Source organism: Castanea sativa, chromosome 11, assembly GCF_040712315.1.
Source record: "Castanea sativa cultivar Marrone di Chiusa Pesio chromosome 11, ASM4071231v1".
Classification (NCBI taxonomy): domain Eukaryota; kingdom Viridiplantae; phylum Streptophyta; class Magnoliopsida; order Fagales; family Fagaceae; genus Castanea; species Castanea sativa.
In genome coordinates this window covers 14,507,792-14,534,426 of record NC_134023.1, presented here as the reverse complement: position 1 = coordinate 14,534,426, position 26,635 = coordinate 14,507,792, and the positions used below count along the sequence as shown (strand labels likewise).

The 26,635-nt window shown below is 38.1% G+C and overlaps 1 protein-coding gene across 3 annotated transcripts; it reads left to right on the top strand.

Annotated features, from left to right (window-relative positions):
* Positions 1-2,132: 2,132 nt before the first annotated feature.
* LOC142615754 (uncharacterized) lies at positions 2,133-26,625 on the top strand. 3 transcript variants are annotated; one of them, XM_075788578.1, is made up of 13 exons: positions 2,157-2,477; positions 2,508-2,686; positions 2,818-2,913; positions 3,534-3,617; positions 4,987-5,061; positions 5,191-5,271; positions 7,924-8,063; positions 8,710-8,955; positions 11,310-11,484; positions 14,552-14,635; positions 23,469-23,658; positions 23,976-24,181; positions 26,053-26,625. In XM_075788578.1, the coding sequence occupies exons 2-13, from the start codon at positions 2,549-2,551 to the stop codon at positions 26,245-26,247; spliced, it is 1,710 nt and encodes a 569-aa protein (XP_075644693.1). In that variant the 5' UTR covers positions 2,157-2,477; positions 2,508-2,548; the 3' UTR covers positions 26,248-26,625. The 3 variants fall into 3 exon arrangements, 2 of the variants coding, with proteins under 2 accessions (XP_075644694.1, XP_075644693.1); XR_012840839.1 differs by lacking the exons at positions 23,976-24,181; positions 26,053-26,625 and adding an exon at positions 15,783-15,890 and having other exon boundaries at positions 2,133-2,686; positions 23,469-23,586; XM_075788579.1 differs by lacking the exon at positions 8,710-8,955 and having other exon boundaries at positions 2,156-2,686.
* The last annotated feature ends 10 nt before the right edge of the window (positions 26,626-26,635 follow it).

Sequence of the window (26,635 nt, the reverse complement as noted above, 5' to 3'; positions counted from 1 at the left end):
GGTTTAACCCTTATCCAGATGAAAGTAGTGAAAACAAAGAGAGGTAAGAGACAAGACAAGTCATTTTTGTCTAGGAATGAGGCGTGTTGCGGTCAACACAATGTAATGGTAGTGGTTGAGTAGCTGGAAGGCCAGTGGGCAGTCTTGGAAGAACACTCGCAACGAGCCAAAAGCGGTTGGGGGGTAAAAATGGTAAATCCTATCATGGCAGATAGTATAAAAGGTAATAACTATGAACAGTGAAGAGAATCTACAACCATAGAAATAAATAGAGGTAGAACAAGGAAGGCAAGGAGAAAGAAAGAAAAGAAAAACACAGAAATCAAAGAAAAAAGCATGAGTGATAGGAATTGAGGCATGCATTAATAGGCTACCAATTTCTCTCCCTCTTGACAGGCCCACTCTCTGAGAAGTTAAGAGTTAGAGTTTAATCCAATTAGGTACTTTTTCCAAAGTGCGTAATCTCTATGGCAGAAACCTTCTCTGAGGTTACTCTCATTGGGAATCAGCTCCCTTTTTGAACTTGTGTTTGATGAGAAGCTAAGCTTATCTCTTTGACCGACGAGTTTTACTTTTTTTGATTAATGAATGATTAGCTTGTTACATTATTACTGAACTGCTTGTTGTAACTTTGTTTATTTGTGGTTGTATTATTTTACCGTAACCTTGTTAGATTTTTTTTGTCCTTTTATTTAGGTGTTAGTATTATTTTTAAAACGTTATAGTCATTCTTTCATATTGTATTTCCTGTTGTAATGTCTATAACAGTTACTCCTATTATGGGTACGCCGTACACTTGAACTCCTGCTAAGGCGCGTCTATACTGGGGTGGCCTAACTTGTGCATAAACTGGTTTAAGGTGTGTTTTACTTAAGCCAGTCCCAACTCTCCTACCTTAGAATCACGGGCCGCAGTACAGTAGAAAAGATCAAAGCCCAACAACACAAAAGCCCACCACACGTATTTTTAAAATTTAAAGTATATAGGGTTTAATTTCTTAGAGCATTGGCAGCAAGACACTAATTAAAGCATTCACATTCCATATTTTCAAACTATTCTATTCTACAATCTCAAAATCTATTTTATCTATTATACCAAACCATTTTACAATACTACCAACATCCTAACTTTTATTTTACAATACTACACATTAAAATATAATAAATTATACAATAAAATAATAAACAAATTATCTATTACTCCCCTTTCTCTCATTTCTGTCCCTGCTTCTCTGTCCCTTTCTCAACAACCAAACAACCCAATCACCACCATGCCCACCACACCACCATTGCCCACTACCCACCAAAATCCCATTGCCCAAACTCTATTTTTTTTCCCAGTTTATTTTTATTTTTTTACTATTTCACTCTCTCTTCCTTTTCCTCTCTTTCTCCCTCTACCCCTAGCACTGGCCACATCAAAAAAAAAAAAAATGTAGCCACCATGCCACCCACCAATACACTACCACCCCACATATCCTAGCACCACCTACCGGGCCATCAAACCAAAACCAAAACCACATTAAAAAATAAAAAAGCCATCAAGCCATCAGTTCAAACCCATAAGAACCCACACCCAGCACCCAAACTTAGAAGAACCCACACCACTGAAAAACCCACCAATCTCCACCGATCTAAACCCATGCCACCACCTGACCCATGATACACCGATCCACCTATCCAAACCCATCACCTAACCCACGACTCCAAACCCACCACCTGACCCACGACCCATACAGCTTACCAAGCCAAACACAACCCACCCGATCTCCGCCGATCCAAAATCCAAAATCCACGCCGATCGCCATGCTGTGACCATGAACCCAACCGAACTCCGGTGCAAGCTTTGAACAAGAAAGAGAGATGTGAGATGAGAGAAAGAATGAGGATTGAGGATGGAGGAGCTCTGTGAGAGAGAGAGTGAATGAGAAGCATAACTGAGAGTGAGAGAAAACAAAAAATGAAAAAGAATAAAATATAATTTTTTGGTTTTACAATTAAGCTATAGGGCGATCCTACATTTAGGATGACACTACATCAAGCAATTCTTTTTGCAATTCCAAAATTTTACATGACCGTATAATGGGCCATTTTTGTACCTTAATGTTAAAATGTATCACCATATGGCATAGAGGAGACATATATGAACGCCCTAAAAACACATCTACATCAAAGTAGTTTGATGTTAAAGCAAAAAACAATTTTTTATTCCCACACACGCGTGCGCTATCTCACTCTCACACGCAGACAACCCACAACAGCTCCCGCTGCCCTCTCTCCCTCCAGCCTCTCTCCGCCCCAGCCCAGCCCTCTCTCTCCCCTTCGCCCAGGCCTGTGTGGTGATTTTCGGTGTGGTTGGGTGCCGTGGGTGGGTCGATCGGTGCAGTGGAATTCAGGACAACCATGTACTAATTCTCTTCGTAATTTAATTTAACACTGCCAGTCAGAATTCAAAGCTAAAAAAGTGAGAGAGAGAGAGAGAGAGAGAGAGAGAGAGAGAGAGAGAGATAGCTGTATCGACTGTCGAGTAGACCTTATCCTCCCTGACAATGGAATTCAGGACAACAAGCAATTGCAAGTATTCATGCGACTCAGCTACACATACTCTCCACTGGATCAACGCCATCATCCGCTTCCTTAAACCCTTCACTTTCTTCATGCACGCCCACGTCGTCAATTTCTTCAAGGTTTTACTTTTTCCCACCACCCCACAAAATATTTTCCTTCTTACTTTCTCGCCAACCAAACATACAAACAAACAAAACCCATTTCAGTATATGTATTTTTATTAATGCTAATGTTGCTGTTGTTGTGACAGGATAGACTATGGGAATCTGTTGATAAAGAATGGATGGATTGTCTGCGCGATGAACCTATTGAAAATCTTCTCCTCATTCCCTCTGGAGTAGTCCAGGTTTTCCATTCTTTTCTAAAGGAAATTAGTTTAATTTACACTTTTACCCTTAAAGTTTGGGTTTTTTTCATGTGGGTCCCTAAAGTTTTGAGAATTTTGATTTTCATTTTCTAGAGAGCAAGTCTAGTACACAACTTTAATGAGTGGCGTAGAAAAAAGTGGTTACCACTTACAGTTGACTATTTAGGAAGTTGTGGCTAATGGTGTGGTCCTAGAAGAATTGTTTTCAAAAATAGTATTTATGTCCATGGTTGTAGCTAATCTTGTCGTTGAGAGAGAGAAACAATGTTGTCTTGTTGATCATTTGGGAAACAGAATTCAAACTTGGGGATCACATTGAAAAATCCCAAACTTAAGGGACCTAAATGAATGCTGCAAACTTTAAAGGATCAAAAGTGTAATTTAGTTTGGAAATTTACTTCATTGTCTATGGTGTTGGTTGGAATTAATAATTTTGTATGAGCCTCATGTGTTTTGCGTGGATTATTTTGTTTGTCTTTGATGGTGGGGTGGGGAATAGTGCATTGCCATGGTGGTGGTCATTGTTTGTCTTTATGGGTCCGATTAATAACTCTATTTTGGTCTGATGGTTGAATGATTGTGTTTGTTTTTTATGGTAGGATCACTGGCCTGCTTCTCTGAAGGATTTTATAGTGACTTTGAGGTCTCTTGTGTTTCCAAGAGAGCAGGTGGACTTACATACGGTATGGTGGCTTTAGCTTTCTGTCCGTTGCACTTTTTATGCAGATTATTAGGGTGCAGTGTTGTGTTACAAAGGATCAAGAATTTATCTTAAGATATGTGCAGCTTGATGCAAATATCACAATTGGGCAATGATCACTACAATTTGCATTGAACAGGGAGTGTTGGTTCTAGATGTTCTTTGAGAGAACAGTATAACATTCACGAGTGATTTTATTAATTTGGACTTTTCAAATGGTTGTTGATTGCCAATTTTCTTTGTACTCTTCCCTGGTAAAAAGAAAGTGGAGGATAAGGTCATGGGCTCAAAACTGTATGAATCTTATTTACCTATATAAATGGTTTCTGCTATAATTTTATTGTGTTATTGACATACTTATAATCGATAGAGTGCAAAGAGTCTTATGTGCAAAATCTAATCTAAGTGACACCAATGATAAAATGGTACGCAAAGGATTTGATGGACATGAAAACCAATTCTTTCTATTTTTGTCATTGCATAAGACCATGTAAGAGCTGCTAATCGCTTTGCCTCTTAATGTTGATCTCTATTCCATTTTGTGATGTCCCAAAATATGGTCCCCTTTGGAAACTCATTGCATAAGACAATTTAAGAGTTGCTAATCACTTAACAAAAAAAAAATTTAAGAGTTGCTAATCGCTCTAGCAATCCATTGTTTCTTATTTTCAAGATTGACAAATTCTTTAGTAATAGATGGTGAGAACCACATGATTGGTGTTACAAGTGTAAGTTGAGTAGGGAAACAACAAATCATTTTCTACTTCGTTTCGATGTTGCCTAAGAGTTGTGGACTTTACTTTTCCCTTATTTGGAGTTTTGTGGCTTACGTCTAGAACAATGGTTGATTGTTGGCATGTTGGAAAATATGTTATGGAAAGGATTGTAGTAGTGTCATATGAAGTCCACTTCCTTTGCTAAAAAATGTGGTGTATTTGGATAGAGTGAAATGTTTGGAACTTTGATGGATGTGTAGCTTCTACTGTGGAATTGAAGCTTTTGTTTTCAAGGGTCTTTGTATGATTGGATGGCTGCTACTTCGTAGTTCTCATTTCCTCATTTGTTGGAGTTTATTGTCCTCCTATATTTTAGAGGTTAGATTCATTTAGTGTTTCTCTTGTATACTTGGTGTGTACTACAGTTGCGCCCTTTTATTTTGCGTATTTTCAATACATTATTTTACTTATATATAAAAGTTTGCTTATTTGGTTATTCCTTTTGCCATTTTCGCATTATGTTTTAAAGCGATTTTATTGCTTTTCTTGTATTTTCTTTTGAGAGGGGGTGAGGGGAGGGGGGATGGTGGTGGACAATAAGACAGTCAACATTAATAAGCTTATGATTTCTTGCAGGTATTACCTGGTCTGCATGTATTTTCACTTAATAGCGTTCTTGCTCAAGGCATGAATATGAAGAAAAAACATGAAGTAGGTTACTGAGTTTTTCAGTTTCTTAATTGCATTTTTTATGCCTTCACAGTTGTTCTCATTTGTGGGCCATGAAGCCGAGTCCTCGTTACATTATTGATATATAACTTTGTTATTTTATTTGAATAGGTTGAAGTTCTTTCTGCTGTTGTTAATTCGATTGCTGACAGTGCAAGAGGTCATACCATTGTTGATGTTGGTGCTGGCCAGGTGTGCCCTCACTTGTATTTTGAATGTTCCCTTGCATCTTAGTTAACATAGACATAAAGACAAATTTCCTTGCAAGTGGTTGGTCATTATTCGTTTGCCTTTTATATGTTGATCCTGAATGTTGAAAGTAGTTTCTTCTGATAAAATCATGTATATGTATGCATTGGTTGGCAACTCCTAGTGTGTTCATGGCATCCAAGGTTCAAATCCCCCCTCCCCCATTGTAAATGTTGAATTAAAAAAAAAAAATTTACTTATAAAAAAAAAAATGTATGCATATAAGTATGTTGTGTACCTCTGTGGATATTTTTGAGAAGATTTGACTATTTAATGTTTTGTCTGGTTAATTGCCATTGGTACATCATCTCTTCTGTTTACAAAGGACTTCTTTGCCGCTTAATTGATTTTGCATATTTTTAGATAAGTATGGGTTTTTACACTACTCAGGATTGGAAGCATACTAAAATATTACGCTTACAAATCTAAGTTATGGACTGCAGATGCAATGACTGTATTTCCGTCTGACTAATCGAGACCTTGGGAGTAGGCAAATATTATGGTAAATGCATTGATGATAGTGGTTTTACCTCAGTAGATGAAATGAAAAAATGAAAAAGAAAAGACAATGATGGTTATAATCATTTCATGAAGAAATAGATGACTAATTGACACTGCTATTGTGGTGTGTATGGAGAGAGAGGAATGCATGTACTTTTGAGGATTGCGAATCTTTAGGGATGATATTGAACTTTTGTTCTTAACATCTTTGTTTGATGATGGCAGCAATGAGTGGATTTAATATTATATCTTCGATTGAATTTGTAGATATTGTGAGCATCATAAGCACGTTTTTATTTTGATGTCTCTCTTATATATGTCCCATGAACTGGTGTTTCATGCCTTTTTCACTTTTCAATGAATTGTTACTTTATATAAGAAAGTATTAACAGATAAAACATGTGAAAAGTATGGGCAACTGCTTGTCAATAAGTGTGTGTAAATATGTATATTTATAGTCATTGTTTGTTTTACATAGAATGGTAATGCATAACTTATTCAAAGAAAAGAAAAGAATGCTAATGCATACATATATTGCGTTGCTAACAATAAGATCAAGTCGTTCTTGTTTTACTCTGACAATCCCAACCTTGAACATTTTAGATGCACTGAATAAATTTTTTAGGGATGGAAATGGGACAGGTTTTTTTATGGGAATCCCATTCCCTGCCCTCGCCCTGTGGGTGGTTGGGCGAAGCAGAAAACTACAAAAAACGAAACTAATCCTCAAGCTCATTGCAACAAAAAGAAACTTAATCAAACCGTGTTCATTGAAAAGCTAATCAATGTGGGTGACATTTTGGTCATGAAACTATGTTGAAGATAGTATTATTTTTTTGATAGGTAGAAGTATTTTTACTCAAAAAAGGAGATAGTTCAAATACACGATGTGTGCACTGAACCACTTCTAAATTATTATAGTACGAGTTTCAAGAGATCTAAGAAGTAAGAACTCTAAAAAAGTAGATGAAGGAATGCTACCATAGGTAGTTATCCAATTGTACAAGGATCTTAAAAAAGATTTTTTTATAATACAATTAGGGCATGTGACACTATTAATGGTGCAATCATTGCTTGGTTAGAGAGAAATAATCCTTTTTGGAAGCCTAAGATTAATGCGAAGTCCAAGAATAAGTTTATGGGGTACTTCATTAGGTTTAGTGGTGTTCCATTTTATGTTTTATTTGATTGGTTCTGGACTTAAATGTATTCTCGTAATTCTGTAATTGTCATTTGTTGGTGGGTCATAGTTCTGGCCTTGGGTTTTGTTTATTAAGATTTATAATCTATACTCAAAGAATAGATTAGGTTGAATTATAAAAGTGATTATTTTGGTTGTGAAAGGCATGTGTTCCCTACTGTGATATTTTTCCTTCTTTTCTCCTTTCTTCTCTTTCTTGTGGTACTGTTAACGGGTATTGTTCGTATTACCTATCAAAACCATAAAACCCCACGTAATTTCTCTACCAAACAGCCATCAAATAACTCATCAAAATATCCTTTAAATCTCCAACTCTATCTTCTACAATTTTAAACTCTAGATCCACAAATTCTCCTAACCCTAAACTCAACACTAGCACATGTAGAAAGATTTCCTAAAAATCTATACTACGACAACTATCAAAAGTTCTACTGTCATTTACCAAATTGTCCATAATACACACAACAGAACCGCTTTCCAAATCTTGGCTCTGCTAAGACGATGAAATTTTCCTTCCCAACAATTTAGCATCTGCTGCACAGGCTTCAGCATACCCCAAGATACCCCAAATAAGGCAAACACAAATGAACTTATGTCCCATATGCCACTGAACATTGAAGTAAAAGATGATCAATTGACTCCCCACTATTCTTGCACATATAATACCAATCAATGATCACATTACTTTCAGCATTGAGAACCTGGGGCTGTTGAGTTACTTTCTTAATATTAAAGTTGCTAATTTTAAAAAAGGCATCATCATATTGTTATGGAAGTACCTTCTTATACTATAAAGATCAAAATTGATCCTATTTATGTTGCATTTGATTAAAACTTGAATTTTTTTCATTACTTCCCGTGTTTCGGCATCTCTGATTATATTGTTCTTTTAGGGTTATCTTGCACAAGTTCTTTCCTTTCAGTACCAACACTCTGTAGTCGCAATTGATGCATGTTCTCATCATGGAAGCATCACAGATGCACGTGCAGAACGAATTAAGAAGCATTATGCAGCTCAGATGCGTAAATCTGAGTATGGGAATAAACTTTTTCTTCTTTTAATTCCCTTTATTTTTTGCTTTTTGTTTATGCTATTTGTTATACACTTCTGTTTTCTTATTTGCTTCCCCCCCCCCTTGACATTGGGAAGTCTATGGCTCCTTCCAGGTGGTAAAGGGGTGTGCATGTTACATGCTAGGAATTTGAACCTTCAGTTAACATGCACTGCTGGAAATTTGTACCTTGATGAACTAGAAATTTGGTTTAATGACTAATACTTAAAAATGTATAACTCTATATATAATTGTGGCTTTTTCTCAACGCAAAATAAGGAAGAGTTTCTATCATTAACAGTATGATATGATTTGTGCATCATCAGATCTTGTTAAAAATCAAGCAAGCATGAATATATTTTCTGTAGCCTAGACGAATTCAAGTGTTCTTACTATCTCTTTGACCATAAAAGTAGTTTATACTCTAGAAATTGTCTATCATTTGTGGAAGTGATTATGATGGCTACCTTGGTGCTGCTACCTGGTTTATGTTGGCAAATAGTCTATTGAGCTCTAGATAGTTCTTATTTGAAGATAACCTAGTTCCTGCCATAGATATCATAATTGCAATGTTATTTGCATGCCTTGTACTTCTTGATGACCAGCATTTTTTTAATGGGTTGTCAGAACTGGAAACTGGAGTTTGAATGTGCCTAAGACAATCACATGCCAGGTAATGTCTATTGACATGTTGAAAGCCTTGACTGGCATGTCTCTTCATAAAGATGATGCTGAGCAACTTAGACCGTTAGAAGAAGATAATGCAAAACTTGGAGGAGAAAAATATAGATCTTTATGCAATGCAAACAATGATACTTCTTTGGTCCTTGCTGGACTTCATGCTTGTGGAGATCTTTCAGTGACGATGCTAAAGTGAGTGCCAAAACATGTTTTAAAACCTATCCTTTCACATTCTAAGTTCAATGCATATCTGATTTGCACCATATTCCTAGAGGTGGACAAAGCTGCCCTAAATGAATTTGGGGATTCAAATATAAGATTTAATGACTGTTAAATGTGCTATAACTCTAAATCTTAGTTTGAAAATAAGGGGAATTCTGGTATGCTATATTCAAAGCAAACTCTTTGGGAGCACATTTTTTATTTATAGGTAAGTTACACGCATCTTGAACCCATGACCTAACCCTCCCCCTAGAACTTATAAGGGGAGGAGGTGCTAGTTGAGCTAGAGCTCATTGGCACTCTTTTGCGAGCACTTTAGTGATGAAAACCAGATTTTGGAGAGGAAATTATGGGAGAACTGCTTTGATAATTTTCCATGCTTGTCCAAACTTACAGTTTTGATTAGATAAAGGTCTTGGGAGGAGAGAGGGAGGTGGGGTCGCAAGGAACTTTCATATTTCTCAATTGATGGGGGCAATATCACGGCCTAGTATTTTATTTTGATTTTACTCAAGGTCACTTCATAAGTTGATGCCCCTGCCAGTGCTACTGTTCGACTTAATAGTATGGGTCCTGTGGTAACTTATCAAAAAAAAAGTATGGGTCCTGTGGTAAAATCTATCCATGGAGAGGACAGATAACTGACCATATTTGTATGATTCTGAGAACCCAGATCAAGTCATCATCCTTTTCATTTTTCTGGTGTTCGGCCAGAATCGGGTCGTATCGGCCGAATCGGATCGTTTTGGCCAATGGCCGAAAAGGCCAAAATCGACCTTGAATCATGCCGGAACAGCCGAAATCGGCTCTGAATGAGGCCCAAACATCTTAAATCTGTCATTCCTCAATTTTATTTTAAATATTTGTTGCTTCTTTTGTGTTTTCTTTTTTGTTTTGTGTTTGGTTTTGTGTTTCTTGCCTTCTTCTTTCTTTGTTTTGTGAACCAAGGCCATAGTAATGTGTTTTTTAAGAATATTTTAATAGTAAAAATATATAAATAAATATAAATAAAAATATTTTTAATAATTTTTTAATTGCCGCACTCCATTGCACCCGCACTCTATTTTTTCAAAAATTGCCGAGTCCCGCAACCGCGGTGCACACGAGTCCCGAAATGCACCTGTGCTTCTTAGATTAATATCTACTGTATGGGTGGATAAATAAATCCTTTGTAGTCTTTCGGTGTGTCTAATTATATTTTGTTTTCTTTTCTTAGCCTCCCCTCAACTATTTTGATTCCTTTAACCTATGAAGCACGGGTGCGGGTGTGGGTGCGGGTACGGGTGCGGGTGCGGGTGCGGGTGCGGGTGCGGGAGCGGGTACGGGTGCGGGACTCGGCAATTTTTGAAAAAGGTGGGTGCGGGTGCGGCGGGACTCGGCAATTAAAAAATTATTAAAAATATTTTTATTTATATTTTCTATATATTTTTACTATTAAAATATTCTTAAAAAACATATTACTAATTTATTATGCCTTGATTTACAAAACAAAGAAAGAAAAAAAGCAAGAAACACAAAACATAACACAAAACCAAAAAGAAAACACAAAAGAAGCAACAAATATTCAAAATAAGATTAAGGAAGGATAGATTTTGGGTTTTTGGGTCTCATTTAGAGCCGATTTCGGCTGTTGAAGCATGAATTTCGGCCTGTTTCGGGCATGTTTCGGCCGTTTCGGTCGCCGGCCGATACGGCCGAAACAGCCGAAACAGACCGATTCTGGCCGAATCAGCCCGAATCTGCTCGAATCGGCGCCGCGTCAGCGCGATTCAAGCCGCGTCGGCGCGAGTCGGCTGGAAAAAAAACGAAAACACGTGGCCGACGCGGCCCGACGCGGCACCGACGCGCGAGCAGCGGTGTCCCTCGCGCGTTGCCGCGTCGCGCCGCGTCGGACGCGGGTGCGGCACCTCCGGCGCCGCGTCCGTGCTTCCTAGCCTTTAACTTGTTGCAATTAATTCTTTTGCACTGGTTCTCTTATAGGTCTTTGTTGCACCTGAATAAACATCATAAGGGGTGTCTTGATTCCTTATTCTATATCTTTCATTCATCTTATCATCTTCATCTCAATTGTTCTCATTTTATGGACATGTTGATTTGTAATTACAACATTTTGTGCCATAAATCATAGCTACCCTTAGAGCAGCCCAACAAAATTTCCTTTTACTACCACATTATACCTCAGACCCACTTCTCTACTTCATTCACAGAGCTCTATGCTGTATAAAAATTTTCCCTTGATCCCCTATTTTCATGGTCATATTTGAGTGTATCTTGTTACTTCTTAGTGTCTATGAAAGAAAGAATGTTTTTCTTTTTTGGATCAGGACCTTTTTGGCCTGCAAAGAAGTTAAAGCTATTGTTAGCATTGGCTGTTGTTACAACTTATTGTCGGAAGAGGGTATCGACAAAACTGAAACTCAATGTGGATTTCCAATGAGTGCTGGTGTTAAGTCTGCTGGCTTTTCACTTGGAAAAAATTCGCGTGATCTTGCTTGCCAGGTATATGCATATCTTGCTTCTCTTATTTTCTTTCATTGACTAGAGCAATATCATATGCATTGTTGTATATGTGGGTTTGTTTTTTGTGGTAAAAAAAGAAAAAAAAAAGATAAACTACCTTAAATCGCAACAACAGCAACAAAGCCTCTCACCAAATTGAGGAAGATTAAAATAAAATGAAGCAGAGATGTAACAATTTTATTGAGGGCTTTTACATTGGAAGAAAATAAGCAAAAAGCAGTATGAAATCAGGTTGTCCCTGGGACATTGTAACTTGATTAGACCTGTCCAGTCACATGTTTTCAGCATTCTAGAGAGAGGCTATAAGATGATGTAGAGTCAGTTTGTTATTGTGCCTTGGTAACTGTTTTCATATTATTCTGTTGCACCTTTGGGCGACATTGGAGCTGTTCCTCATTGCTTGATGTGGTGCATTTGGTGGGGAAAAAATAACTGGAGCTTTGAGGATTCTAAAAGGACAATTCCTGACATTAAACTTCTCTTCTTCAAAACTTTATCAGATTGGTTGTCTGTAGTAGGCAGCCATTCTATTTTATTTCGGTTTTTCTTTGATGGATGCTTGTAATTTGTTTTTTATTTATTTTTATTGTTCTTGTCCCTAGTGTATACTTCTTGTATACTTGGGTGACTCTTTTTTTGATATTTTAATAAAATTTTTCATTACTTATCAAAAGAAAAAAAATTATCCATTGTACCTGAATTTCATCACCAATTGATGACTGCTGCTTTTTTAGATTTCTAAAACCAGACTTCTAAGAAAATCTGAAAAATAATACATGTTGGATTACAGACCAGTATTTCTGACATCATAATCATTTGTGTGAACGTGTTAAAATTTCAAAGGGATTATGTGAACCTGTTAAACTTCCAAATGCTCTATGTCAGTTTGCTAGGCTCAAATCTTTTCATTTCACATGTATTAAGTATTGTGAATGTGGGATGCTCCTGTGAAGAGATGACATAAATGAGATGGATCTAAATGAGTTGACCCAAGCCTAGTACCAGAAGTTTGAGCTCCTCTTGTCATGATTTGGGTTATTGATCCAGTCCTAATTAGATTACAAGAGGTACAAGTTTATCTCAAAAGAGACAATCAGCTATATTTATGATATTGTGGCTTAGATCAAGTTTGCAAAGTTATGGGTGGCGTATAGGAAGGCTTTACCATGAGTTGTGTTTGATATATATATGAGTTTTAAGTGCAAAGGAGCAAAATCTATGTACGGATGTTAAATTGAAAGCATTAGCTAGCTTCTAAAATCTAAATAATTTGTTAAATTGAAAAAATAATAGCTGCTTGGCGCGGACATCCAACTGAAGACTGATAGGGAAAATACCATCTTAACCCTATGCTGTGGAAGCTCAGTGACCTCAAATATCTGGTTGTTTGGCTTCTGCAACATGTAAGCTATAGTGGTAGTGAGTCAGGATAGATGCCTTAATGGACTTGAATATCTATTTTGATGTAGGATCTTCAGGAATTAAGAACTAAATTAGATTTCTTGATGAAATTTCAAAGGGTACTTGAATAAGGTTTGATGTGTAAAGGTTTTGGTAGGTTTAGATCATAAAAAGTTTGGATTTTGAATATGTTTGATGGTGATTTGGTGTTAAAACAGTGAATAGAATGAGATATAAAGAAAGATAAACATTAGGCAATCACACCTAGGATTTTCTAAGTTATAACACTAATGTAGGAGGAGGCAATCACACCTCAAAGCTTAAAACAAGATGTCGGAAATCATTCTTAAAGCTCTCTCAAATGTCTTTTCCTGCTTCTCTGCCTCAGCCTCTAGGGCTTTTAAGTTTCAACTAAGTAATTCCGAAACAAAAGTGCGGCGTCGTTATACTGATTACCTGCGCTCATATCAGTGGGCATTGAGTATGAGCTGATGCCAATAGTTGGTCCATATCTGCATAAATCTACACAGTAAAAAGAGACTCTTTCTACTCTCTTTTCATATACTTGCAGATCTGGATAAATTCTATTTCTCTTTGTTCTCTATTACTTATCCAAAAAAAAAAAAAGTTGGAATTTTATTAAAACTGTCTCATTATCTCTCCTATATTGAATACACAAAGACTCTTGAATAGGCTATTGCCATTACTAATCCTAGGACTAGGACTCCTAATAACCTTTTCCTAGAAAGAATAATATTCCTAATAACAAAGAAAGTACGTAAGAACTTCTAAATCAAATAGAAAAATGACTCAGAATATAAAATAAGAATCATGGGTTGCCAATTACAGCCCATTCCAGAAAATATAGAAAATTCCAAACTACCTCTAGTTTAGTTAAATTGAATACATGAAGACTCTTTTATAGGCTATTGCCAATACTAATCCTAGGACTAGGACTCCGAAATAACCTTCTCCTAGAAAGACTAGGAATACTCAAGAATTTCCAAATCAAATAGAAAAATGACTAAACTACCCCTAGTGTTGTTAAACTTTATAACTACTGAACCAGCAACTTTCTGAAGAAAAAAAGAGGGTAAATTACACCCACCTCCATTGAGGTTTATCTAAATGACACTCCCCCTAAACACATGTAAAAGTTACATGCCCCTTTGAGGTTTGAATAAATACAATAGATATGGAGTCATCTTCCTCTGTGTTAGCCCTCGAGTCTGTTTAAAAACAATACTGGCTGAGAACTTTGTGAATTGCCTTATTAGCCCTTGAATTATATTTAACCTGCAGCCCTTGTTTGCATTAGTGTGCTTTTCAAGGAATGTGGTTTGAGAATTGCATGGTGCCTCTTCCTCTATGTTAGCCCTTGAATCAATTTAAAATGATACGATGCCTTCCTCATGATATTCTCCTAAACACTTCCAATTTTCTTGCAGTATGTTTGCCCCTACAGGGTGTACTTACATTTATTATGTCATAGACCCGGTTGTATTTTTTTCTGTCTGTTAAGGTTTGTATTGGCAGAACTCATATATTTTTCTTTTCACTGTAAAATTACATTCACAGATGCTCCTGTAAATATTTTGTTTTGGCCTTGTAAAGATAAAATCATGACCTCACTTTATCTTATTAGAGTGCAGAGAGATGGAGAGGTATGGAAAAAGATGCCGGCCTTCACAATTTTGAGTTGCATTCTTTTCGTGCTGCTTTCCAGATGGTATTCAATATTTACAATTTTGTTTGGTTGTCAGATTATTATTGTTATTATTAGCCTGTGCAATTGCTTTACTTCCTGGCATCTTTCTCTATGTGTGTGTTTACATGTGAAAATCTTAGTGGATTGTGACATGTTTTTTCATCTGATTGTGTCAAAATCTTTGTGTTTTCGAGAACATGTAGGATGTATTTTAAATTCTGCTTGTGCTTGCAGCATTTTTATGTGTTTGTAATGTATAATGATGTCTCTTATCAAATCCAGAATATTTTTGTTGTTTCTTTCCAGTTTACTGGATAAGTTGTTTGAAATATTTCTTGTGAAAACATACCAAGAATAATTGAATGGAACAATGATGCAGTATAGTGTTGGAGAATAAGTTAAAATAGGATCAAAAAGATAAACAAAATAGACCCTAGGCTTCACCCCCTAGAATCTGCCTGAAACCCTAGGCATCACCACCAATCAAAGAGCACTAGTATAATAAGGTTTTAGGGATTACACCAATAGGGAAAATATCTAATTAAATCCCATAAAACCCTCAACATTAAAAACCAAATTCAAAAGAAAAAATAATTTCAAATTCAAAAATAAATCTTAAATGATTTTGGTGCTCCTTGCGTCAAAGAACCTGAGCAAGATCTTCAAAATTGATTACAACCAGATATTTGGTCATGGTTTATCTACTCATGGTGTATTCTAATCAGACATGAGATTTTAGTGCATTTTGGCTTTTGTATTTCTTGCAATTTTATGCCTCTTTTTATGTGGTGATTACAAATTTTTTCATTAATCTAACTTCTTAAAACCTGAATCTAATATTGGTATATTAAAATGGCATTTAGAATATTTGTCATTATGGTTTTTGTTAAAAGATTAGAAACATTTTGGACCAAAGTTTAGTAAAATATAACTGGTAAGACAGCCAAGGCCTTCACTATGACATTTTAGATGATATCTTACCATTGTATCATGTTTTTTTGTTTGGTATTGTCTTTCTATGGTGTATGTTGTGTTCAGGGCCTTATCTATATGTTGTATCTTAAGTAAAGGAGCCTCTTAGTGCAAATTCTTGTGTGGATCTTTATGAATTGTTGGACTTGGTATGTTTATGAGCTTGTTATACATTTCATGGTCCACTTCTTAACAGGTCAGAGTTTGAGGACTGATGCGCCAATGAGCTCCAGCTTAACTAGCATTTCCTCCCCTTATAAGTTCTCGGTGGAGGGTGAGATCATGGGTTGAAGACCCATTGGGTGTATGTGTAACTTTACCAATCAAAAAGAAAAAGTTTGTGGACTGATGCCATGATGGTTTGTTCGCATAGTATCAGAGCTTAGGTGTGGGTGAGGTCCTTGGTTTCCTTGTTTTACAATCTTGCATGTAAAACAGAAATGAAAGGTTCATATACCAACCCTAATTAGAATGGCTCAGGCCCTAGGTTTTGTTTAGTTATTATTATTAGACTTAGTTGGTGTTGACTTCAGTCGGCCAGGGAAAGTCAATATTATGAGAGAGACTTTTAATCCAATTTGCATGATTTATCTATAATTTTGGGACCATTGATGAGCAGTGAGTATCATACACAAAACATTATTTCATGTAATTGAGCAACCTTAATGAACATAAATGATCAATCAATGGTTAGTCTAGGAGTGAAACTTGCCAATGAGCTCTATTACAAATCGCACCTCTCTTCTCTCCTTATAAGAGCAATGTGGAGGGTTAGATGTGGGTTCAAGACCCACCCCGGTGTGTGTGTGTGTGTGTAATTATCAATAATGGAAAAAAGAAAATCTAGGAGTGTAACTTAACAACTCAAGTCTCAAAGTTGATCCTTAAAATTAGAGTCAGATTTTTTTTTTAAAATTTTTAATTTAATAAAAAACTATGCAGAAGGATTAAACTGTTGGTAAATAGAACCGGATCACTTTTAGTAGATCTTTGAACTTCAAATAACATGTCTCTCATTTGAATGAAAAGGCAGCTTTTCATGTGCAGAATTTGATAACTTGACATCTCTTTTTGGGAAGTTATATAGGCTTATTTTATGAGAATGTGGACATTGGAAAATTTTGTTTGATTGCTGGACTTCTCAAGCTCAAACCACAGATTTTTAACCATTAGAAGTTGAACTCATATACAAGAAGAACCTCTTCCAACATATTTTTTTTCTCCATTACTAAAATAAACATATTTGAAGTCAACTCATATCTACGCACTATTGCCACTTTGTTGAAATCTATTTTAAAGCTTTTCTAACTTGGTCCTATATCATGAGTTCTGCTTGTTGCATAATCTTATATGTGTGAGTGAGAGGAAAAATTGTAATATCATTGTAATTACTCTCCTAAAAATAATATGGGTGTGTGCTAGGGTAAATTAATTTACCCTATACACTCCAAATGCTTAATGCATAACTTTGATTCATTGATTCACTATTCTCCTAATAGCATTTCGCTGAAGTCTTGTACTTGATTTTACTTTGTTGGGTAAAAGCATTATAATTTTAGAATCTCTCAGTGGAGGGGGGTTCTTTTTTCTCTTTACGGATCTTTGAGAGAGGACATTCTTCAATGCGCTCTGTTTTTCTGGGGAAGGAGAGTGCAAACTGATTCTTGCTCCACTTGGAGGATTTACATTCAAAGAAATCACTTGGTCAATATGCAAGAACGTTTAGAGAAGGTAACATGGTGTTCATCCTTCAACTAGGGTCAAACGCACATGGTAAGTTTTTAATGGTATCTGAACTTCTTCATGGTCGATGGAAGGGTACTATCGTGATACCTGAAGGAAGGTTGGGATGTGGCTGGCACTATTTTGGCATAAACCTGAGGAAAATATTGAAACCAGCCTCTCTCTTCAGCTAGGGATCTTCTCAAAGAACTCAGGGTGCTACAGAGGTGGATGCGGCGGTGGTGGGTGACAGCCCTCATCTCCAAGGCGGTGCAAAAAACATAGGGAAACCAAACACAGGATTTCCCATTAGAGATGTCTCATCTTCCTATGCGTCGGTGGTGGTGGGGTATCGGAAAAATACCACCGGCAGAGGGGTTGAAGGGAAGAAGAAATCTGCTTTGGGAGGGGTGAAGATTTTGTCAGAAAGCAGTCGCAATTTCAGCAAGAAAAGTGTCCTAGGACAGAGGGAGCAGGTTGGAGAGAAGCTTGTGTCAGATCCAAGTTGTGCTTACCGTGATTCCTGCAAGGCAAGTACTCTCGGTCAGAGGGAGCTTCTCAGGGCGAAGGTTTTGTCAACGGTAAAGGTAATTGAAAGTGATGGGATGAAATCAGAGGTATCCTTGGACCTATTTATGTGCTTGGAACGTGGGCTAGATGGGAATTGGGCTATTGTGTGGTCTGAGCCAAGCCCAGAAGAGTGTGGAGGCCACGCCAAACTCCAATAACGTTAAACACAGCCCACTGCCAGAGCTCTAATCCTATTCTCGTAGCCCACGCTCTGGGATCCAAACTTCAGATGCCGATGGAGGTCCAGGTTCCGAGAGTGGGACAAGTGGGCTCGAGTTCAAGGGATGAAGAGGTGAGGTCGGTGATTGCTCGCGGTGATGACCCAGTGACCGGAAAAGATGGAGAGGCTTCTTGCAGCGCCGATAAAGCTATTATCGACGCCGGCAAGGATCCAGCTGGGTTTTGGAGCCCCGATACCAAGATGCCTCATCGGCTTGGGATTTGGGATTTGGGTGTCACCGGGGACTTGATGGTTGGCTCGGATTTGGTAAGGAATGGGCCGGTGATGAGAAATGGACTGGTTCCTAGTGTAGACTTGGGTAAAGTGTTGGAGGTTGAGTTTGGGGAAGGGGAAACACATGTAGAAGAGGTGGATTTAGTTGGGGCTATTCAGTCAGAATCTGGGCTCATTATTCTTCCTCGGGAGTCCAGTGGGGTGGTGGACAGTGGTTGTGGCAATGGAGAGAACGATAATTGTGTGTTGGAATGTGAACCTTTGTCTCATTGGGTTCCTAATGATCTCAACGTGGGTTCGTTGACTCAGGATTCTGTAGAGGGTGCACAGATGACTGAGTCTAGTCCACCCTCGGATTGGGTATCCAAGTTGATGAAAAAATTCTGTAAAATGGTGGGTTTCCCTATTGTGAGACATGAAGCTCAATGTTTGGCCCTTTTTCGCATCCTGGAACAAGAGTGTCTCAAGGTGAATGACGAAGAGGTGTCTAAGAGACCTGCTAATTCAGGGACACGAGGCCTTAGGGAGCTTAAGGGGCTGATTTCTTATGTCAATTATGAGGGTGCCACTGCTAGGAGTAAGAGCAGAGCTTCTTTGACTGACTTGGGGGTTGCTAGTAGTTTTAAATGACACTATGACTACTTTCTTGGAATGTAAGGGGGCTTAATAATCCTCGAAAGAGAGAGGTGTGTAAGAACCTTCTAAAAGAGTGGAAGTGCGATTTTGTGTGTATTCAAGAAACGAAAGTTTCGTCTATTGATAGGGCATTTGTTCGGAGTTTATGGGGTAGTCCGTTCACTGATTGGGCTGTTTTGGATGCTGTGCAGTCTTCAGGTGGGGTCTTGCTGATTTGGGATAAGAGGGTTTTTGAGAAGTTTGATGTTATTGCGGGTTAGTTTTCTGTCAGTGTATTATTGAGAGGAGTGGTGGATGATTTTGTTTGGGCTTGTACAGGTGTGTATGGCCCTAATGACAATGGTCAACGGCCTAATTTGTGGGGGGAGTTGTCTCAGGTGCGCGCTAGGTGGCCCGTGGCATGGTGTCTAGTAGGTGATTTTAATATTATCAGATACCCAAGTGAGAGACTTGGCTGTGAGACTTTCAGCCCTGCTATGCTCGCATTCTCAGATTTCATAGAGAATAATTCTTTAGTTGATTTACCTTTAGAGGGGGCTTCTTTCACTTGGTTTAGAGATTCCGGTCTTCCCTCTATGTCAAGAATTGACAGGGCCTTGGTTTCTCTTGATTGGGAGGAGCACTTTGAGAATGTATCCCAATGGGTGCTTCCTCGTGTTCTTTCAGACCACTGCCCTCTTTTGCTGGAAGTTGGTGTTGTTCGGCGTGGTCGAAGTGCCTTTAAATTTGAGAACATGTGGTTAAAGGATGAGGGCTTCGTGGATAGAGTTAAGCAGTGGTGGGATGGCTACAGTTTTGAGGGCTCTCCAAGTTTCATCTTGGCTCAAAAATTGAAGGCTCTAAAAGCAGACTTAAAAAAGTGGAACAGGGAGGAGTTTGGTGATTTGGCTTTTAGAAAGAAGAACAAGCTGACTGAGCTGATGGGGTTAGATGTGAGAGAGGAGCTAGTGGGTCTCTCAAATGAGGATTAGATTCGGCGCCTTCAACTCAAAGGAGACATAGAGCAATTGGCTTCTCTTGAGGAGACTTCCTGGAGGCAAAAGTCTAGAGCCTTATTTGTGAAAGAGGGAGATAATAATACTCGGTTTTTTCATAGATTAGCAAACTCCCATAGAAATGCTAATCAAATTAAAAGGATGGAGGTGAATGGTATTCTTTATGAGGATGAGCTTGATGTACGCTCTCAAATAGTCCTCTTTTACCAAGAGTTGTGTAAGGAAACTGAGGTGGGGCGTCCTTCTATGGATGGGTTAGAGTTTGCTAGTATTGAAGAGGATGATCGGGTATTCTTAGAGAAGGAGTTTACGAAGGAGGAAGTCTTCCAGGTACTAAAGGAGATGGAGGGGGATAAAGCCCCTGGTCCTAACGGCTTCACCATGGCCTTCTTTCAGAAATGTTGGAGTGTCGTGGAAAGGGATGTAATGGACTTTTTTGAAGATTTCCATCGACACTCTACGTTTGAACGGTCTTTGAATGCTTCGTTCCTCACTTTAATTCCTAAGAAGTGTAGTGCCGTTAACATTAAAGACTTTCGCCCCATTAGTTTGGTGTGTAGTGTTTATAAGCTGTTGTCCAAGGTGTTGGCTAATAGGATGAGGAGGGTTTTGGATAATCTCATCTCTGAGACTCAAAATTCGTTTGTTGGCGGAAGGCAGATTCTGGATTCAGCGCTTGTTGCAAATGATGCTTGGATAGTAGGTTGAAGAGCAGAGTTCCGGGTGTGGTTTGCAAGCTGGATATTGAGAAAGCTTATGATCATGTGAACTGGGAGGCCCTGTTTTATTTGTTGGGCCGGATGGGTTTTGGGGTGAAATGGAGGGGGTGGATTAAGGCTTGCGTTTCGTCTGTCCGTTTCGTCTGTCCTAGTAAATGGTTCCCCTAAAGGTTTTTTTGGTAGCTCCTGTGGGTTGAGACAAGGGGATCCCCTATCTCCGTTGTTGTTTCTATTGATAATGGAGGTTTTAAGTAGACTTTTGAAGAAGACAGAGGAGTGTAATCTTATTCGGGGATTTCAGGTGGGAGCTGTGAACTCTGCTGGGGTGAGTATTTCCCATCTGTTATTTGCAGATGACACCATCATATTTTGTGAGGCCTCTAGGGAGCAGCTACTGTCAATAAGGTTGGTGTTGTCTTGTTTTCAGGCGTTTACGGGTTTGAAGGTCAATGTTGGGAAAAGCGAGATTGTCTCCGTTGGGGAGGTGAATAATCTAGATGCTTTGGCTAATGTGCTTCATTGTAGAGTAGGCAGTTTGCCTATGAAATATTTAGGGATGCCGTTGGGATCTTCTTTTAAGTCTCCCTTGATCTGGAATCCTATTTTGGAAAAGATGGAGAAGAGGCTCTCTGGGTGGAAGCGTCTCTATTTATCTAAGAGTGGTAGGCTCATGTTACTAAAGAGTACTCTCTCAAGTCTCCCGACATACTTTCTATCTCTCTTTACTATTCCTAAAGCAGTGACGACTAGATTGGAAAGTATTCAGAGGAATTTCCTTTGGGGGTCTTCTGAGGGGAGTTTCAAATATCCTTTGGTGGCATGGGATAAGGTGTGTTTACCCTTTGAGATGGGTGGATTGGGGTTAAGAAAGGTGGTGCCGTTTAATCAGGCTTTATTAGGGAAGTGGCTGTGGAGATATGGCCATGAAGATACCCACCTGTGGCATCGTGTTATCTCTACAAAATATGGCGAGGATCAAGGGGGGTGGAGGACTAGGGATTGCAGGAGGTCCCATAGGTGCGGCCTTTGGAGAAGCATTAACGAAGGTTGGGAGAACTTTTCTAAGCATCTTTCTTTTGTAGTGGGGGAAGGCACTCGTTTCCGTTTTTGGCATGACAGGTGGATTGGTGACGTTACTCTAAAAGTTCTCTATCCTGAGCTTTATGTGTGTTCAGCGGTCAAGGATGCCTGTATCTCTGAGGTTTTGTGGATTCCAGAAGGGGGTACTGTTAGAGTGTGGAATTTAACGTTTTATAGAACTTTTGAAGATTGGGAGTTGGCTGCTTCGTATTCTCTTCTCCGGCTTATCCAATCTCGTATTCCACAGGGTAGTAGGAGAGATACCCTTTACTGGCGGCTTAAAGGGGATGGTATGTTTGACACTCGGTCTTACTACCTCGTGATCCGGGGTGCTTGGAATTCTTGGCTTCCTTAGAAGGGGGTTTGGAAACCTAGGATCCCTAAGTACGTGGCGTTCTTTTTGTGGTCTGCTGCTCATGGTCGGATCCTCACCTTGGACAACCTTTGTTGTTTGTGTTGCAAGGATGGGGAGTCGGTTAACCATCTTCTTCTGCATTGTCCTGTTACCCATTCCCTATGGTCTTGTATGCTTTAGGCCTTTGGGATTCTTTGGGTTATGCCAGGATCGGTGGCGGATTTGATATCTTGCTGGCATCAGTGGCATGGAAAGGATAAGTCGGACATTTGGAACTTGGTTCCAGGGTGCTTAATGTGGATTGTGTGGTTGGAACGAAATCGTTGTTCCTTTGAGGACAAAGAGAAGACCTTGGTTGAGTTAAATCTTTTATGCCAGCGTAGTCTCTTAGAGTGGTCTCGTTGTTGGGGGTTTACTAATTGCTCTTCTCTCTCTGAGTTTTTGTCCTCCCTTAAATTAGTTTCCTAGTAGTTTTTTTCTTATTGTTCATCATCATGTACTTCTTGTATGACTTTCTTTCTATCATTTATAAAAGCATTCGGATTACCTATAAAAAAAAAGACGTATTGTTTTCCTCAAATTTGGGCATGCCCATGCATACACATTTATTAACACACACACGCGTAACACACACTCTTACACTTGCTAAATGTCTCCTCTTCTTGTACACACTCTTACACTTGCTAAATGTCTTGTAGGAGGGATAATGATAACTTTCTCATGTTATTTGAATGTGAAATTTCTTGCGGTAAAGCAAGTAATTGCGTCCAACATTCTTGCAAGTGGATGATCTCATCTAGAGAAAAAAAAAGTAGTTTTAATGATTAAGTATCAAAAAAAAAAAGAAGAAATTTAAACACTTGAAATTTGTTTCAATTGATTTAAAAAATGTTTGCTTTTAGTCTCAATTGCCTGTCTTTGTCTTTCTTTTGTTGTTTATTTGGAGTACTCTCCATTTAACTTAATGTTTCTGTCTGTACCTCTACCTGTGTTACACCAGGAAACTTATAGCAGTCTTGATTTTTGATGAGCCATATAATAGTGTTTGGCATTTATGCGAACACCAAATTTGTGCTGGATGCATTCTATCTTTGAACTCTTTTTATATGAAGATATTTCCAACATGGTACTAAAAGCATCCCTTGAAAAAGAATAAAAAAAAAGCTTCACAGCTTCTTTATTTTGTGAATCTCTGTTCCATTATTTTTCTAGTTTCTGAAGACAGAGTTTCTTATGAATGGTATATTTGTAGGTTAGCCTTTTTTTTTTTTCCTTCTTTATTCCCCCCCCCCCCCTCCTTTTGGCATCCTCTCTGTTGCAAATAACATTTTCTTGTTCTTTTCTCCTGAAGGTTCTTTGTAAATATTATCCAGAAGTCATGATAACAAATCCTTCTATTGGTCGTCAAGGAAAGACTTTGCGTCGCCGACAGCATAGGAAAGTGGAGCATCCATTGAATCATAAAGAAATTGTGTGTCCATCCTTGCATTCAAACACGAAAGGAAGTTGCTGTAACATAGAACCTACAGAACTGGAAACAGGTAAATAATGGTTCCATGTAGATTTTGAAGGTCTACCAGAATTCCAGTTGAGATAGATCACACTGTCTTCCTCACACTTAGTCTCACCTGAACATCAAAGGGGGAAATAACAAAGAAAATAATAAAAAATAATGAGATCATAAGACAAGATGGTCAATTAATTAACCTAACACAAATAATATTAGCAGAAGAGTTGTATAAGCAATTGACATTGAAACAGTTTGGCTGCATTTTCTGGGGTGTCAGCTTGAAAGTTTATAGCTAGGCTTACTGCTGTGCAGATGGGGACCTGTTCACTAATTTGAAATATGCTGCAGATAAAAACTCAGGCTTGGCATTAGACACAGATGTCTTATTTCATGGACATTCTTCCACTAAGAGTACAAGATGTGAAGGGACTAAATCTGTTGACAAATATGCACTTTTTGAGAAGTTCAGCCAGTCTGGATTGTGTCGTCTTGGCCTCAAACCTTCCGAGGATATAAAGTTCCATGAAATATGGAAGGAAGCAGAGCCATTTGCAGTACGTTACTCTAATCCCATGGTAGTTTGTGTTGTGTTTAGAATAAATAGTTTCTGTGATTATTGCTTATAAAGATAATGAGTGTCATCTTTAATTGAAAATTATACCATTTGTGTCTTGCTCATAATGCTTGCTAATATATGTAGTCTGCGTTAATAAAATAAGTTGGCATATTATTTTTCAAATGTGTATTGGTATCCACACTGGATGCCCATGACTAGAAATGAGGCTTTAAGTCATTTTATGCCACACTCATCTTGTGCTTTGTTTGGTTGGGGTGATGTGGGCAATGCCTATAATGGTGTCTGAACTGTTGGCTTGTTGGAAGGAGCACTTGGGAATCATTGGTTGTAGCACTTTGGAAATCATTGTTTGAGTCTTGGCAAGGTAAATTCAGGCGAAATCGCAATATAGATTTTTGGAGACTCGTGCCACATTGTTTGATGTGGTGTATTTGAAGTGAAAGGAATGCTAGATGCTTTGAGGGATGTGAATGGTCATTGCTAGAGATTAAGTCTTTTTTCTTACATACTCTCCTTGATTGGAGTATAGCTTTGTCACATTTTTCTTGTTTTTCCCTTCCTGTTTTGCTTGATCATTGTAATTTTGGTTCTTACATCCCCAATGTACTCCGGTTGGCTATTTGTTTATTAATAAAATCTTTCGTTATCTATCAAAAAAAAAAAAAAAGATGTAAAAGGCTGTTTATGCATTATGGGGTGCATTTGAAGAGAGGAATGCTCAAACTATTGGTGGTCATGAGTTACCTGCATAAAAGTTTGAGTATGCATGGCATAAAAATAATTCATTGGGAGGGCCATCAGAATCCACATTGTACCTTCATCCTTCAATATCTTGCTGCTGCTTCTGCTCAAGAGATGTAAAAGGCTGTTCCTTTATGCATTATGGGGGGCATGTGGAGAGAGGAATGCTCAAACTATTGGTGGTCATGAGTTACCTGCATTGATGTTTGAGTATGCATAGCATAAGAATAATTCATTGGGAGGGCCATGAGAAATCCACTTTGTACCTTCGTCTTTTAATATCTGGCTGCTGCTTCTGCTTCTAAGGCAACCTCTCTACATTTCTTTATGATTGGACAGCTGTTGCTAATTGTTTTTCTTCCTATAATTTTCTTGAAGTCTTAAATATTAATCTTTCTTTTGTATGCTCTTGTATACCATCCATGTGGTTCTGCTCCCTTTTACACTTTTTCTACTACATATTTACTTAATATGGAGAAAAAGGACTCTGGCTCTAATGACACTTCCTTCTCACATAAGAATGAGTGGAGAGTGAAGTTGTCAGTTCAAAACCATTTGGGTGCTTGTGCAAAAGGATGAAAGAAAAGGGAGGAAAGAAAAAGAATCTGCAGAAAAAATAATAAATTTGTTATAATTGAAAGAGCCTACGTCTTATGTTAGATTTTCTGCTTAATCCCTTAACAGAATAATGAAATATGATTAACTACCTGTGGGTCCATAAAATTGAGCTTTGCTCTAATTACATGTAGGTGCTAAATTTTTAATTGCTCTCTCAGCTTCCTGTCAATGATTTACCATCTTCATGAAAACTGCATGTTTGCCTGAAATTGATGTAAACTCTCATAATAGGATGTTTGATTGTAGTTACAAATCACAAATATCCTCTTGTAAAACGCAGAATCCTTTGCATAGGACTTTATTTGAAAATTTGAAATTATTGGGGCTTTGATTACTTGAATTGTAGGATACATGTATAAAATGACAGGTTGCACTAACAGTCATTAGGATATCCCTTAAAAAGGTTGCAATACTTTTCCTGTGGTGAAAATGTATGTCGAAGCAACTCTGGACAAGTACTGATTTGTATACCTTATGAATATCATACAGGAACTCATAGGACCTTACTGGTCTCTTCGAGCTGCTTTGGGGCCTCTTTTGGAAACTTTTCTTCTGCTTGATAGATTACTATTCCTCCAGGAGCAAGGCAGTTCATTGGAAGTGATCATGTTGCCTATTTTTGATCCAGAGGTATCCCCAAGGAATGTGGCCATAATTGCAAAAAAGATTTTGACACAATTATGACTCCTTAGGCAAGGGAGATCAAGAAAAAAGATTATGCAATGTGCCCAACACCCCCACTTTCCCCTGTTTGTCTGTGTATGTTTGTTTGTTCTTTGATTTGTCCTCTAAATAGACATGAGTCTTGTGTTATGGCCTCAATAGTTCTCTATGAGCTTTAATCAATTACATGTTAATATCATCTGATCAATGCTTTTGTCCTCCTTTTGTATGCTTTATTCTTCAGCAGTTTCCTCTCAACTTGTTCATAATATTTGAAGTACAATGAATTATAGATTGTCCAGATCTAGTTCAGAATCCAAGTTCAAGTTGTTTTCTAGTGTACATCAGAATCCTGAATATTAATAGTGATATTGATATTCATTCTTTTACGTATTACAATCTATTCTAT